General features: G+C 35.7%; 1 protein-coding gene across 8 annotated transcripts in view; it reads left to right on the top strand.

Annotated features, from left to right (window-relative positions):
* CDH13 (cadherin 13) overlaps nucleotides 1-12266 on the top strand; it is a 489849-nt gene that overhangs the window by 272967 nt on the left and 204616 nt on the right. For 7 of the 8 annotated variants that reach the window (XR_013938364.1, XR_013938365.1, XR_013938366.1 and 4 more), the window contains one exon: nucleotides 6329-6473. Coding sequence is in view for 5 of the 8 variants with exons in the window: in XM_080552451.1 (XP_080408577.1) it covers nucleotides 6329-6473 (145 nt within the window). In the remaining 3 variants the exon portion in view is untranslated. Of the gene's footprint in view, nucleotides 1-2481; nucleotides 3023-6328; nucleotides 6474-12266 lie in introns of those variants that run through there. The other variant, XM_080552452.1, reaches the window with a different exon arrangement.

Raw genomic sequence — 12266 nt, 5'->3', positions numbered from 1 at the left:
TTCTCTCACTTTCCTCCCTCTTTTTTTTTTTTTTTTGGTAACTTTGCTCGTGAGGCTTCTCTGGACACACCTGCCCTTCCTGCAAAAAAAAAAAATGTTTTGCTATCAAATGACATCAAACTTCCAACATATATCACAGCACAATTTCATGAAACATCCTTGCTTTACTTTTTCCTTTTGTTGATGTATGATCTTGTTATGAAGGATTAGACCAGTCATTCCAGTTTGTTTTGCTCTTCCCCAGTGAAGAGCTCTATACAGGTGTGAGTAAATAAACTTACCCACCCTTTCTTACAAGTCTAGTAAAGTAAGTAAATACATATACATACTGTTTCTGTGGTTTTGTTCTGTTTTTCTTAATGAGGTTCAAGTCCCAGGAAATTTAGAAAAGTAAAATCTCGGAAAGAATAAAGTTAAATATTTATTCCCTGTTTCTTTGTTTGGAATTACTTGCTATTTTACAGTTCACAAACCAGAATAGTATGACTGCAATTGTGCTCCTTATGTGAATGTTGATTAAAAATATTAAGAGCACTACATTTAAAACAAGTGGGAGAAGTAAGTCTCTGGCTGTTTATAATATTAAATTCCTCTTCCTTTTCACAAGGCTTCTATTAATATGTCTCCAAAGCCTTGCATCTAATGTGATCAAAGAAGATGAAGTGACACTTGCCTAATGAAGAATTCATCCTTTGTCATTCGTTTGGGAGACAAAATTTGAGTTTTGTTGGAATTTTTGTTTAATTAATGCACACAGTTAAGAGGTAGTTGTGCTAAGAAAATGGAAAGTATGAAATAACTGTTGGGTAATTTCAGGAGTGTAAGATAAGTCAATGCAAGCTTTATTTTAGCAAGGTCATTGTTAAGGTTGATCAATCACCTAATTTGGGGAATGCTGAACTGAACCCGCTGTTACAGTTTGACATGTCATTGCAAAGTTTATGGTGTGATATAAAGAAATACTAATTAAAGATCTTTTGAGGGATCTACTACTCATATGAGCCCACTTATTTTCAAAATTCGCTTTCCTTCTTCATTTGGACTTTAATGGTTCAGACATGCTGCATAGTAGAATTGGATAATGATGCTACCATAAAATCATCTACTTTTTAAAGTACAGTTTTGGAGAATGCATTAAAGTGAAAACCTTTCAAATCATGTACTGTATACTAAAACCCCTACAGTTGTTCTGAAGGAAAAAAAAATTATTATTATTATTTTGGATATTGGCTTTGATCTATATTCTTCTTTTGTTAACTGAAGTTTAAAAAAAAATAACAATAGAATGAAATTATATAAATTTGGAATCTTTTCCCACTGTAAATTCAGGCACTTACTTTCTTCAATTTGTAGACTGTATGAGGTTACAGCCTATGCATTGCCCAACTTATTGTTGTTTGCATAGAAAAAAAAAAGCATTCACAGAAGACTCAGTTGCTGTTTTAATTAGTTTTCTTAGTAAAAATCTACATTCATGGAATTCTTTAAAGGCTTTATAGAGAGTAATGTTGATAAACGTGGAAGTTTTGCAATGAGATCTGTATTTTCTGTGAGAGGAACTTAAGCACTTTGTGTAATAGGGCAGGTGTGCTAGGGCTGGCTAATTCACACCTAGGATCTAACTCTGAATGTGAGACCAAAGTCTTCCATTACAGATAACTGCTATCTTTTTGCCATCATCCATACAACCTTGGTGAGGTAATTAATACTGTTATCAAGTAGCTTGAGATAAAATTATCCATATCTATTAGAAACACTGTATTTTGGGTTTTATATCTTTGTCTCTCTTTGTGCCATATAATAATCAGCTAATTTTTTATTCATATTCTTAATAGCAGGAAAACTTAATTGTAACGTGTCTAAATTATTGTCTTCTCTGAGTTGTTCTAGGTAATTGCAACAAATTTTGAATGTAACTTTTCAGTGTGAAGAGAATATCTTTGCTACCTTTTATGACCCAGAGAAAGACAACTCTGTTTTCTTTCCTGAAAATTGCCTGTATGAAAGGTCCCTAAATCCATGAGGCTTTCTCTGTTGTCAATCCACATTTAGGAACTGACGATAAACTAACCTAATAGCTATTCTCAATGTTAATTCTAACTAAGGTAGAAATAAATAAAGCCAGCAGTGGTCTGTATATATATATGTCTCACAATAATTGAGATTGGGGCAGGCAGTGGTATAGCAGTATTTGTAATGACACAGTACTTCTGTGAGATTTTTTGGCACAGGATGAGGCACCATTCCTCTGTCTGCCTCACAATTTTCTGGCCTGCTTTTCCTGCTGTGGTGGCTGCCGCTCGTTGGCGGCCAGAGGCCCACCCAGCTGTGCTCCCCGTTCCCCTCCTCAGTGCAATGGGGGAGGGAGGCGAGATGAAAAATTGGTTGGCTGAGAGAAAACCAAAGCACCTGGGCAGTGTTTTTTGTTCTTTCATAAATACCCTCTCCCTGGGGTGTCACCTCTGTTGCCAAGGGGCTCAGCTGTGCCCTGAGGTGGGGCCACCATGGAACCATCTGGAACCGTACGGAACCAGTGTGAGGCAGCCCCGGCTTCTCCTCATAGAGACACCTGGCCGTTTGGGTGCTCCTCGCCCTGTGGACTATGCCATTCTGGAAAGCTGCTGTTTTCGCACACTCAAACAACTGAATTTATTTTTTTGTTGGGTGAAGCTAGATGCAAGGACCACACAGCAAAACCATCTGTTGAGCCAACTGGAAGAAATTTGTAAGAAACATTCTTATCAGCAACAAATTGGAAATTAAAATTAGAAAGCAGTTAATGACTAAAGAACCTGTATTAGACTTTGAAGATAATTGAGCTCTAAAAGTTATTCCAGGTTTACTTTATGAAAAGCTTTAAATTTATGATATAATTTGGTGTGGGCCATTGGCTGCAAAGTAAAAACAGACATTTGTATGCAGAGAATGAATGTGGCTATCCAGAATCATTTTACCAAAAGCAATAAATGAACGGAAACAACCGTCCTGTGAAGAGAAACCTTTGAAACTGCTTGAAGTAATGGTAAGGTTGAGATTGGTTATCTTTTCCTGTAAATGTTATTGCTGACTACTGTAGTGGAAAGAAATCAAGTCTATATAAATTACAAGAGAATGCTTAAAAGAGGTTTGAACAACTTAGAAAAGCTTACTAAACTTCTCATTACATCCTTATATCTGAGGTGATGAGAACCCTCCTCCTATCTGCAGTGAGGAGCTAAGTTGTAGGGAAAGTCCCTTTTGAGAAGGGGGAGTACCAAAGAAGAGTTTTTGTGCACAAACAGGCTAAAATCTGTTCCTGCCTGCAGTTTTCAGTGTTACATTGCTCCTCCTTGTTTTATTGATGTGTTTAATTTTATCAGCATTTCTCAGTTATCTTAACAGCAATGGTCAAGGTCTGCTTTGTATCTTATCATGGCAATTTGCATTGTGAAGCGTGAGGTTCTCGTGAACCATTGACTATCCTTTGTAGTTTGTGTGTATTCGTTTGTCAGAAATGAGATTGGGATTTAGCTTTCAGAGATCCTGAAAATATGGTTGGTTAGATTATGATGAATATAACTTTATCATTATGAATGTAATTTCGCAACTTTTAAGTTGGAACATGAGAAGCATAGTCAGCCTTATCAGGTTTTCACATAATAAGTAGCTACAGAGCTCTGCAGACTTATTTTTTTGTCAGTTTGCCCAAATCTATCTATGCTTACCATTTTGCTTTCAAGTTATGTTGTTGTAATCAGGTAGGAACTCAGATACATTCTGAATGTTAAATTACAGTCTGTTGCTATCAAAAGAAAGAGTGCAGTATCTGTCATACATCAGTCAAGTTTTATATTAAAACTAGATAGGCTTTTCTTTATTGAAATACTGAAATCTCACTCTTTTGATAGTTAGACACAATCTAATTTTCCACTGGTTTTATTTACAGCCTGTTTAAGGTAATGTTTTCTGTGCCAATATTGTCTTTTTCTTAAATACTACTTTCCCCTGCATGTGTTTTTTGTTTTCTTAAGGTAAAGTATATTTTCCTTGGTGCTTTTTTGTTTGCTTGTTTTATTTTCGGGGTGTGGTTTGTGTAAGACAAGATCTAGGCAAGCGTTTTTTGTGTAGCAGCCAGGTAAAGACAGATGGTTGTGATTAGGTGCTGCAGGCTTTTAATGTTTTCTACAGAATGCTTAGGACCTACAAGTTACTGTGCAGAGACTAATAAAAATGAAGTCTTCTGTCATCTTAATAAAATGAAGCTGAGATCATGTGATACTTCCTGTGGACATGTTACTGGAATATTTTGGGCCAGTAGGATTCAGAAGCAGTGGACTTTGTAATGATACAATAAATCTATTGCAGTGAGTAATAAGAATCTCCTGTTCTCTTCCTTAACCTGTGGAAGTCTGTGGGAAACAGACAAATGTTAGATCAAGCTTTGCTTTAGATCACTTTCAATTTCTATGAAAGCAGCTGAAGTAGTTATTTTAAACCTAGGAAAGCCTTTGTTCTGTCCAGTGAGCAGTATATCTACTTAATATTTAGAGAGAGATTAAGAGCAAGTTATCTTAAATTTGAAAGTGAATTTGCTGGAACTTCACAGAAATATTTCTATTCTTTCATTCCCCAAAGCAATTAACATAGTTTTGATGAGTCAACGTTTACTTAGATAAATCTTTTTGTCAGCAGTTTCTAACTGTATCTAAAGTTTTATCTAGCTTTAATGTAGTTCAGAAATAACACTGCCTTTTCCTTCCTACTTCTCCTCACATCATGCATAATCCTAAAATTATTACATTGGCTTCATAGTCCAATGTTATGCAAGGCCTCAAAGGTGAAGGGGCATGTTCCCACATAATGCTTCAGCTGTGCTGATGCCATGAGTCAGTTGTCTTCATGTCAGAGCATTTATTGGATGTTAGACCAACAAATCTAGCAAAAAAAAAAAAATCATTTTTATCTAGTAAAAAAATAACATTGGGAAAAACTTGCAAGAACAGTTGCCTGAGAAATGAGGATGAGCAAAGTAAGTAGATGCTAAAATGGACTGTGACACTATTTACAAATGGTGTGATGAGACATCTTGCTTACAACATGAATGCTTCTACTTACACCCTGCAAGTTTAACTATGAAAGTGGGATTTACTTATAAGCATAACAAAAGACACAGATGTGATGATAAACGTCCATTGTTACAAGAAATTAGAATTCGGACCTAATTCTTTCCCAGTAGGACTTATCACCAACTTAGAAATAACTTACAGGTATAAGACGTGGCAATGAAGAATAAAATAACAGAATAAACAAAGTGCTCGGATACTTCAGCCCCTGCTGCTACCACTTTCTCAGGGAAAAAACAGACGAAGATGATGTTAACATCTGTGCCCAGGTCCATTTTCTGGCTGTCTTAACTCCATTAAAGAGTTGAGTTTAGGGATGGGTAGAGTGGGTGCAAATGATAACTGTCTCTCTGATACACTTATTACTGTTTTTACTGATGTCGTGGTGAGGAGAGAATTGCAAATATAGAATGCAGCTGCAATCTAAACTGACCCTTTTTGTCATCACGTATAAGAAGTTTTACTATGGTTTGCCCTAATGACTAAGTTTTAGTAACTCATTCTGATTTTTCCATTAAAAGTGGATTAGAGGGTTGAGATATGCATGATATAATCTTGCTTTCCAGATTTTGGAAGTAAAAGAAACAAATATACTATGTGGCTTTTTGCCCAGCAGATGCTTTCGTACACTGGGATGTGAGGGTGTGTGTGTGTGCATATATACCTGTTTATATAAAACTGCATATGTTTTGTCTTTTTATACCTTAATAAAAAAATGTACTATCAAAAATATCTAACATAATACCTCATGCCATGATCATTGAGAAAATGTATTTAATGTCTAAGGCACTCTTGCCTTTAAAAAAAAGAAAAAGAAAAAAAAAAAGCTCTTAACAGAGCATTAGAAGATATGTCAATTATACTACGATAGTTCCATACTTGTACTCTTTAAATGTGGTTGAAAAAAGTAAAGTAACAAATTCTAAGCAAATCTTCCCATGATTAGTATCAAATTTGGGAGTCTTTTTTTCCTTATACTCTACCCATTTCATTCTTCAGGGAATGTGGTATTTTCAAGTTACGAAAAGATATCCTGATGTGAATGTACATCTGTCATTTTCTTTTGCTTAGATTTAAAACCTGCTGTGACCCTAGTCCAAGTGAATGGGCTGGAAGTGGTAACCCTGGCAAGGTCTGTTACCACAGCACTGATGGGAGCTTTTTTTCTTACTCTGTTCACTGTGATAATGAACAACCTCCCTTCTTTTTTCTGTTTTTTCATACAGCTGGAAGTTGAGGTCACAGATTTAAGCGGAAAAGTCATTGATGGGCCAGTCCGCCTAGATATTTCCGTTATTGATCAGAATGATAACAAACCAATGTTCAAAGAAGGACCCTATGTTGGTCACGTCATGGAGGGATCCCCTACAGGTAAGTCCATGCCAATCATATCTCTACAGGCATACTGAAATGAAATCTGGATTCAAATACGTACAATTTTATGAATATTTAATAGTCATGGAAGCTTAATGTGGTGACGTGCTTTGCTTACTCTGAATGAGGATAGATATTCCCTTTCAATTCCTTGTATTGTATGTTGATAGGACTAGAACTAGATGTTAGACTTTGCCCATACTTTATTATTTATGTAGTTCCTAGAAATCATGTTGACTTTTTAGTGAGTTTAGCATTTTTGCATATATTTGCTATTGTTTGATCAACTGTAGCTGTGATCAAAAAAATTTCACATTTCATATAAAGTTTACTTTCATTGTGACAAGTATGCAATGAACCAACAAGGCAACTTAGGCTATTTTCTCATTCAAGCAAGGAACATGCTTCATATTTATAATTATGGCTGCCAATTGGAACATTATCTCTTTCCTACTGTAGTTCTCTAGCACATTCTTGATTTACTTCAGATATTGATTGTTTACTAAGAATTCAAAAGAAACTTCCTTAGACTGTTCTACTTCCTATTCTCCTTGTGTTGTAACTAGTTTCATCATAAACTTAGGATATGCTACTATCAATTTTCTCTGAAATTTCTAAGCTTAAATCATTCAGCAGTATGGAACAGTAGGACCATCTAAGCAGATCACTGGACCAACTTTACTTTCTCATTCACACTACAGCTTCTTTTTGTTATACCTACTTAAATAAACATTCCTAGACCACTGATGCAGGTGGTGTAGTTTTAGTAAATTCAAAGCCCCTAAATCCAGTGTTTCAGCAACAGAAAATGGTGTGAAACAGCTTAAACTCTGCAGAGTTTGAAGCCTTAAAAGTATGAGCTGAGTGCTTCTGCAAGTCTTCCAGTAGCCTCGTTTCTCTGCATCAAAGCAGAAGCTTATTCCTCTTATCTACTAGGCGCCCTTCTCAGACAATATGTTTTGTAATATTTAGCTGTGACTTAATTCCAGGCTATGGAGTGATATTTGATTGGTGTTGGCTGTATGTTCTTTCTTTTCTCAACCTATATACCAAACTTCTTTTCACTGCCAAGGGTTTTTGTTTTTTTTTTTTAATTGGCAGTTCTATTTTTATTCATCAAAAATTCTTGCTTTTTTTTTTGATATTTGTCCATGTAGCATTTGACATGATCATTGTCTTACCAATTAATCAAAGTTTAAATAATTTTGCTCAACTTCATCTTTTTGTTATCCTCTCCCTCTTTCCCCCAAGTATTCATCCTGTTAAACTTCATAAGCTCATTGTGTGTTGTTGCTTTTTTTTTTTTTTTGTGTGTGTGTTGGGAACACCAATATTTGTAAAATTATTTTGTGCAAAAATGAACCTGTGGAATCAGTGTCAGCAAGAATCTGTCATAGCTCTGTACACAGATGGCATCTGCTCAACAACAATTTTACGTTGTTTACATCTGTTTTCCATTCTTCTTCAAACTTTATGGCATGTATCTTAAATTTATTCATCAGGTTCTGCTGTTGTGTTGCTCCCAATCAATAGTTCCACTGCACAGCTTGATAGAAATCTTTATGTGCATGCGTTTGCATGTATGATTCCTGATTCCGTCTTACTGTATTAATATTGTATTGCTCTGTTTCTTCTCTGAAGTTCCAAAAGAAAGGGTTTGCGTTCTATGCATAACCTGATTTCCTATCACAGCCATCTTTTTTCCAGCTATAAATCATTGAAAAGTTTTTTTTTTTTTTTTTTTTTTTTTTTTTTCCCTGAAAAATCACTCATAAGTGTCTTGGATCTATATTTAGGATCACTGGGTCAAGTAAGTGTCCATGGGTTCCAATAATTCAGTGATTAGAGATACGAAATTATATAGGCAAAGATACAGGCTGTGAAACTTGTCTGAAAGATTTTGAAGCCTTGGTAAGAGATTCAGATGAGATTTAGGGATTATTTTGCTTTAAGTCATTCATTGCTGGGTTCCTGTGTGTTTCCCTGTGGGGCCATAATTTTAGCATTCACAAATCCTGGAATTTTCTAGTGGCTTTCCATATATTTATTTCCATGTATTTTATTTTTATTAAAATTAAACATATACATTGTTTATCACTCACTAGAAATATTTACTGGAAATATTGGAGAACTACTAATAAATTAATTTTGGAGAGAGTTAGTATGGCAAATTTAAATTTATAAATCTTCATTTTAATATTCAAATTAAGCTTTATGTTGGACTTCCTTCTTGTTGCTGTAAGACATGTTATATCTTTTTGTTTCCTGAAATACCATTTCTCCTTAGTTATTTGAAAGTTTAGTTCCTTAATTATGGAAAGACACAAACTTGTTTTTGCAGTGATCACTATATCAATAGTAATGCTAAAGTGATGACTGTCTCAGTTTTTCTGAAGAATCATACGTTATCTTGTACAAGCTTACAATTCTCTAATTTAAATTTATAGGAGTATAGTGAAATGTGCTATGCCCCTTTTAAGAATCTTCTTTTTTTTTGCTGACACTGAAGCTAGTTACTAGTAGAAAAATCAAAAGAACACATGGAAACACTGTAATTTTTGTTTTCTTTAATTATTTATAAATTAAATGAACTTTGCGTGTTGACCCAGTGAGGATGTGTTTTGATGGTGTTTTAAGACATTATCTGTATTGCTAAGGCCGTGCTTTTGTTTTGATTCACCTTTTGTTTGTGTGATTTTTGAACTGACAGTAATCATCACTGGTTATTTTGACAGTTAGGATTTATATGTCATCACTTTATGGAAGATGCAAATGCCTGGGCATAGAGAATACAAAATGTTATATGCATTACATGAAAAAAAAAAAAACTCAATTTCAAGCTAGGGCTTGCCACACCTTATAACTTATTTTCTGATTAACGTAGTTGAATGGTAGGTGATATAGTAATATATTTCTTTATTTAAATATCTTTCATAGAGTGATTTCATGATATAGTTAGTTATGGGCAATCAGTTTTCATGGACAAGTGTGAAATTCCTGTAAATACCTTAGTCACGTTCTAACAAATGTACACTCAAATATATGTTTAAATTTACTAAAGACAGTTTTAGATTTTTATTAAGAGATCCTTTTCCTGAACAATCAGCAAAGTTGACGGCTATGCATTTTTGGGGTGAAAAAAAAAAAAAGAAAAAGCTACTAGAGAAATAGGCTTTTTTTTCTATTTCTGTTGGTTACTGTATTCTCTAATTTCTAATTGGGTACTGAATTCATCGTATATTACATCAGGGAAATAATAGGTGAGCATGAATCATTGACAACTATGGTGTGTTTTTTACTGACGGTAACAGGTTTTGTGGTTACTGTACTGCTGATTTCTCACCTTTTTGTTTTCTAAGTTATGACCCAGTTTATTTCCTATTGATCTCTGGTCTATCAAGCTGCCAACTCTAGGGTCTGTGCCCTACTGATTCAAAGATCATAAATCCAATTTCTTTAAGTGATTTATTCTTTATTGACGGCGCCGGATGCACGGGGGATCTTTCCGCCTATCGTGCATCCCGAGGTGAAAAGCCGTCCCAAATTTATACATCACAGTGATTAATATTTTATTAACGCCTATACATATTCATTATCTAACCCCGCCTACTCTCGCTTCTCATGCTAATCAGTTTTTTGTGTCCTGCGCCTGCGCAGATCCTCTCAGTGGTCTTGGGCAGGGGTCGTCGAGCTGTGGTCGGTGGTCTCAGAGAGGAAGGCCATAAGTCTTCCTCACAGTGTACTTTTCACCCTTGGTCAGGATTCTGCTGAATTAGCTTTCTTCCTAACCGCAAGGACTGTTTTTTCTTCGAATCTTCTGCTCATTATTTCTTATCTTGGATTCCAATGTCTTGTTCGAGATATATTGCCCGTATGTCCTATTTTGAGATACATTGTCCGTACATCTGCTTCCTGCCCTACACCTAATGTTCTGTTCTCCTTTAATAGTTTCATTCTTAACCCTTTCTTATCTGGAATCGCCTCAGCTTCCCTAATCAATCCCCCCTTTTCTTTTCCCCATGCAAATTCTTTTGCATTGCATGCCCTTATCATTAGCAGTATCGCAGTGACATACATACAAATATTCCTACTACCAATAACATAACCAGATCAGTAAAAACTTGTTCTAACTATTGAAAGTTGGGTAACCATGAAGTTAACTTATTCCATATTTCCTCAAAGCCCCATGAAATGTTATCCTTACTAATCTTATACAGAACCTTTGTTTGTTTCTATATTTCCTCTATGTCGGTAGAGACCTTTCCGAATACAAAAATTCTTCTTCCCAGCCTCTACGATATGTATCTCTCAATACCTTGCCATGTACTTTCGTCAGGGAAGCTAATATTGCCATTCGTTGTAACAATTTCCAATTCCAAACAAGTATTACAAAAGACAATATTAAACTTATACCAACTAACATCAATAGAACAATAATTGGGTGACACAATGTGTTCAAAATCCCAGTTGCAGTTGGCGACCATCCAAAGAGTTTGTCCCACCAGCTATGATCTGTGTCTTGTTTTACTCTTTGCAAAACTCTGTTTATTTCTTTTGTATCATGGTGGACAGTGATTAAAGTCTTCTCTCCATCTTCCTGAATGCCTTTTAAGATTTTGATCAGGTCTTGGTGTTTAAGTAATTGCTTCACTAGCGTGAGGTTCATCCCAATAGGTGTGGGTAATAACTTGTGATACATTGTGTGGTTGGACTTGATCAACTGGTGGGATACCACTGGTGCTGAATATAAAAAATCACACCCGATGATTCTAACAAAGTTACAAATACAAAAGTTAGAGTGATTTTTGCTAGGTAGAGTTATGTTTTCCTCATCTACTTCTACAAAAGCACAAGCAGTTCTTAAACACACACAGCCTTGACCAATATATACAAGCACAGTCTTTTGACTAGTATTTGGATGAATTTCAAAGTGGCAAACACCTTGCTCAGTGTCAAGACAGACATCCTGAGCATCAATTGTGTTGCTCTCACAAATAAATCCTTGTTGTTCCCGGGTAACACATGATTCTAGATTCACAGACTGCCATTTCCCGTTCTTCATCCGGGCCCAGGTTCTATGCTCCGAAGGATAGAGCACTGTTTCCTCATGATTTAACCCTAGTGCAACAATGGGGTGGATAACATAAACTGTAGCATTACGTATAGTAAGCACAAAGGCAGTAGCCATGTTAATAATGGGATCATAGGTAAAATTTACCAGAGTCCACCAAGATTGGAACTTCTTTTCGAAATCATTGGCATTGTCCCAAACAATCTTTCGGACTTCAGCCGGAAAAATGCCTTCACTTCCTTCCCTAATGATCAAGGCAGCCGTTGCCTGCATCCATAACTGTACCTGTATACAACTAAGAGCTAAAGATACATTATCTTGTGCCATACTAAGTGCATCTATTATTAGTCTGTGGTCCTGGTCTTCAGCCTTTTCCCATATTGGTAACACCTTTGAAACTTGCCATTGGCTAGTTCCCAATGCCAGTAAGGATGATTGCAGGGGCTGTTTTAGTTTTGTCAAATCGCTTGTTGCTGTGGCTAGCTTATTCATTAGTATTTCTGAATCAATTCCATTTAAAACTCCTAATCCTGTTCCTAGCATTCCAGTTAAGTCTCTTTGTGTTCTGCCCCTGAGGTGTACTTGCTTTTGTGACCATATTGTCCAGCCTTCTAATGATGTCTTCAGGAAAGGAGAACAGGCTGGTTGAACTGCTGAGATGTTAATTTGTATTAGCAATTCAACACGCTTGAGAGACCATTCTGGATTAAATAACAATT

The sequence above is a fragment of the Anser brachyrhynchus genome (genome assembly GCF_964034855.1).
Source record: "Anser brachyrhynchus genome assembly, chromosome: 12".
Classification (NCBI taxonomy): Eukaryota; Metazoa; Chordata; class Aves; order Anseriformes; family Anatidae; genus Anser; species Anser brachyrhynchus.
Note: the sequence above shows the minus strand (reverse complement) of the source record. Positions and strands in the feature narration are given on the sequence as shown.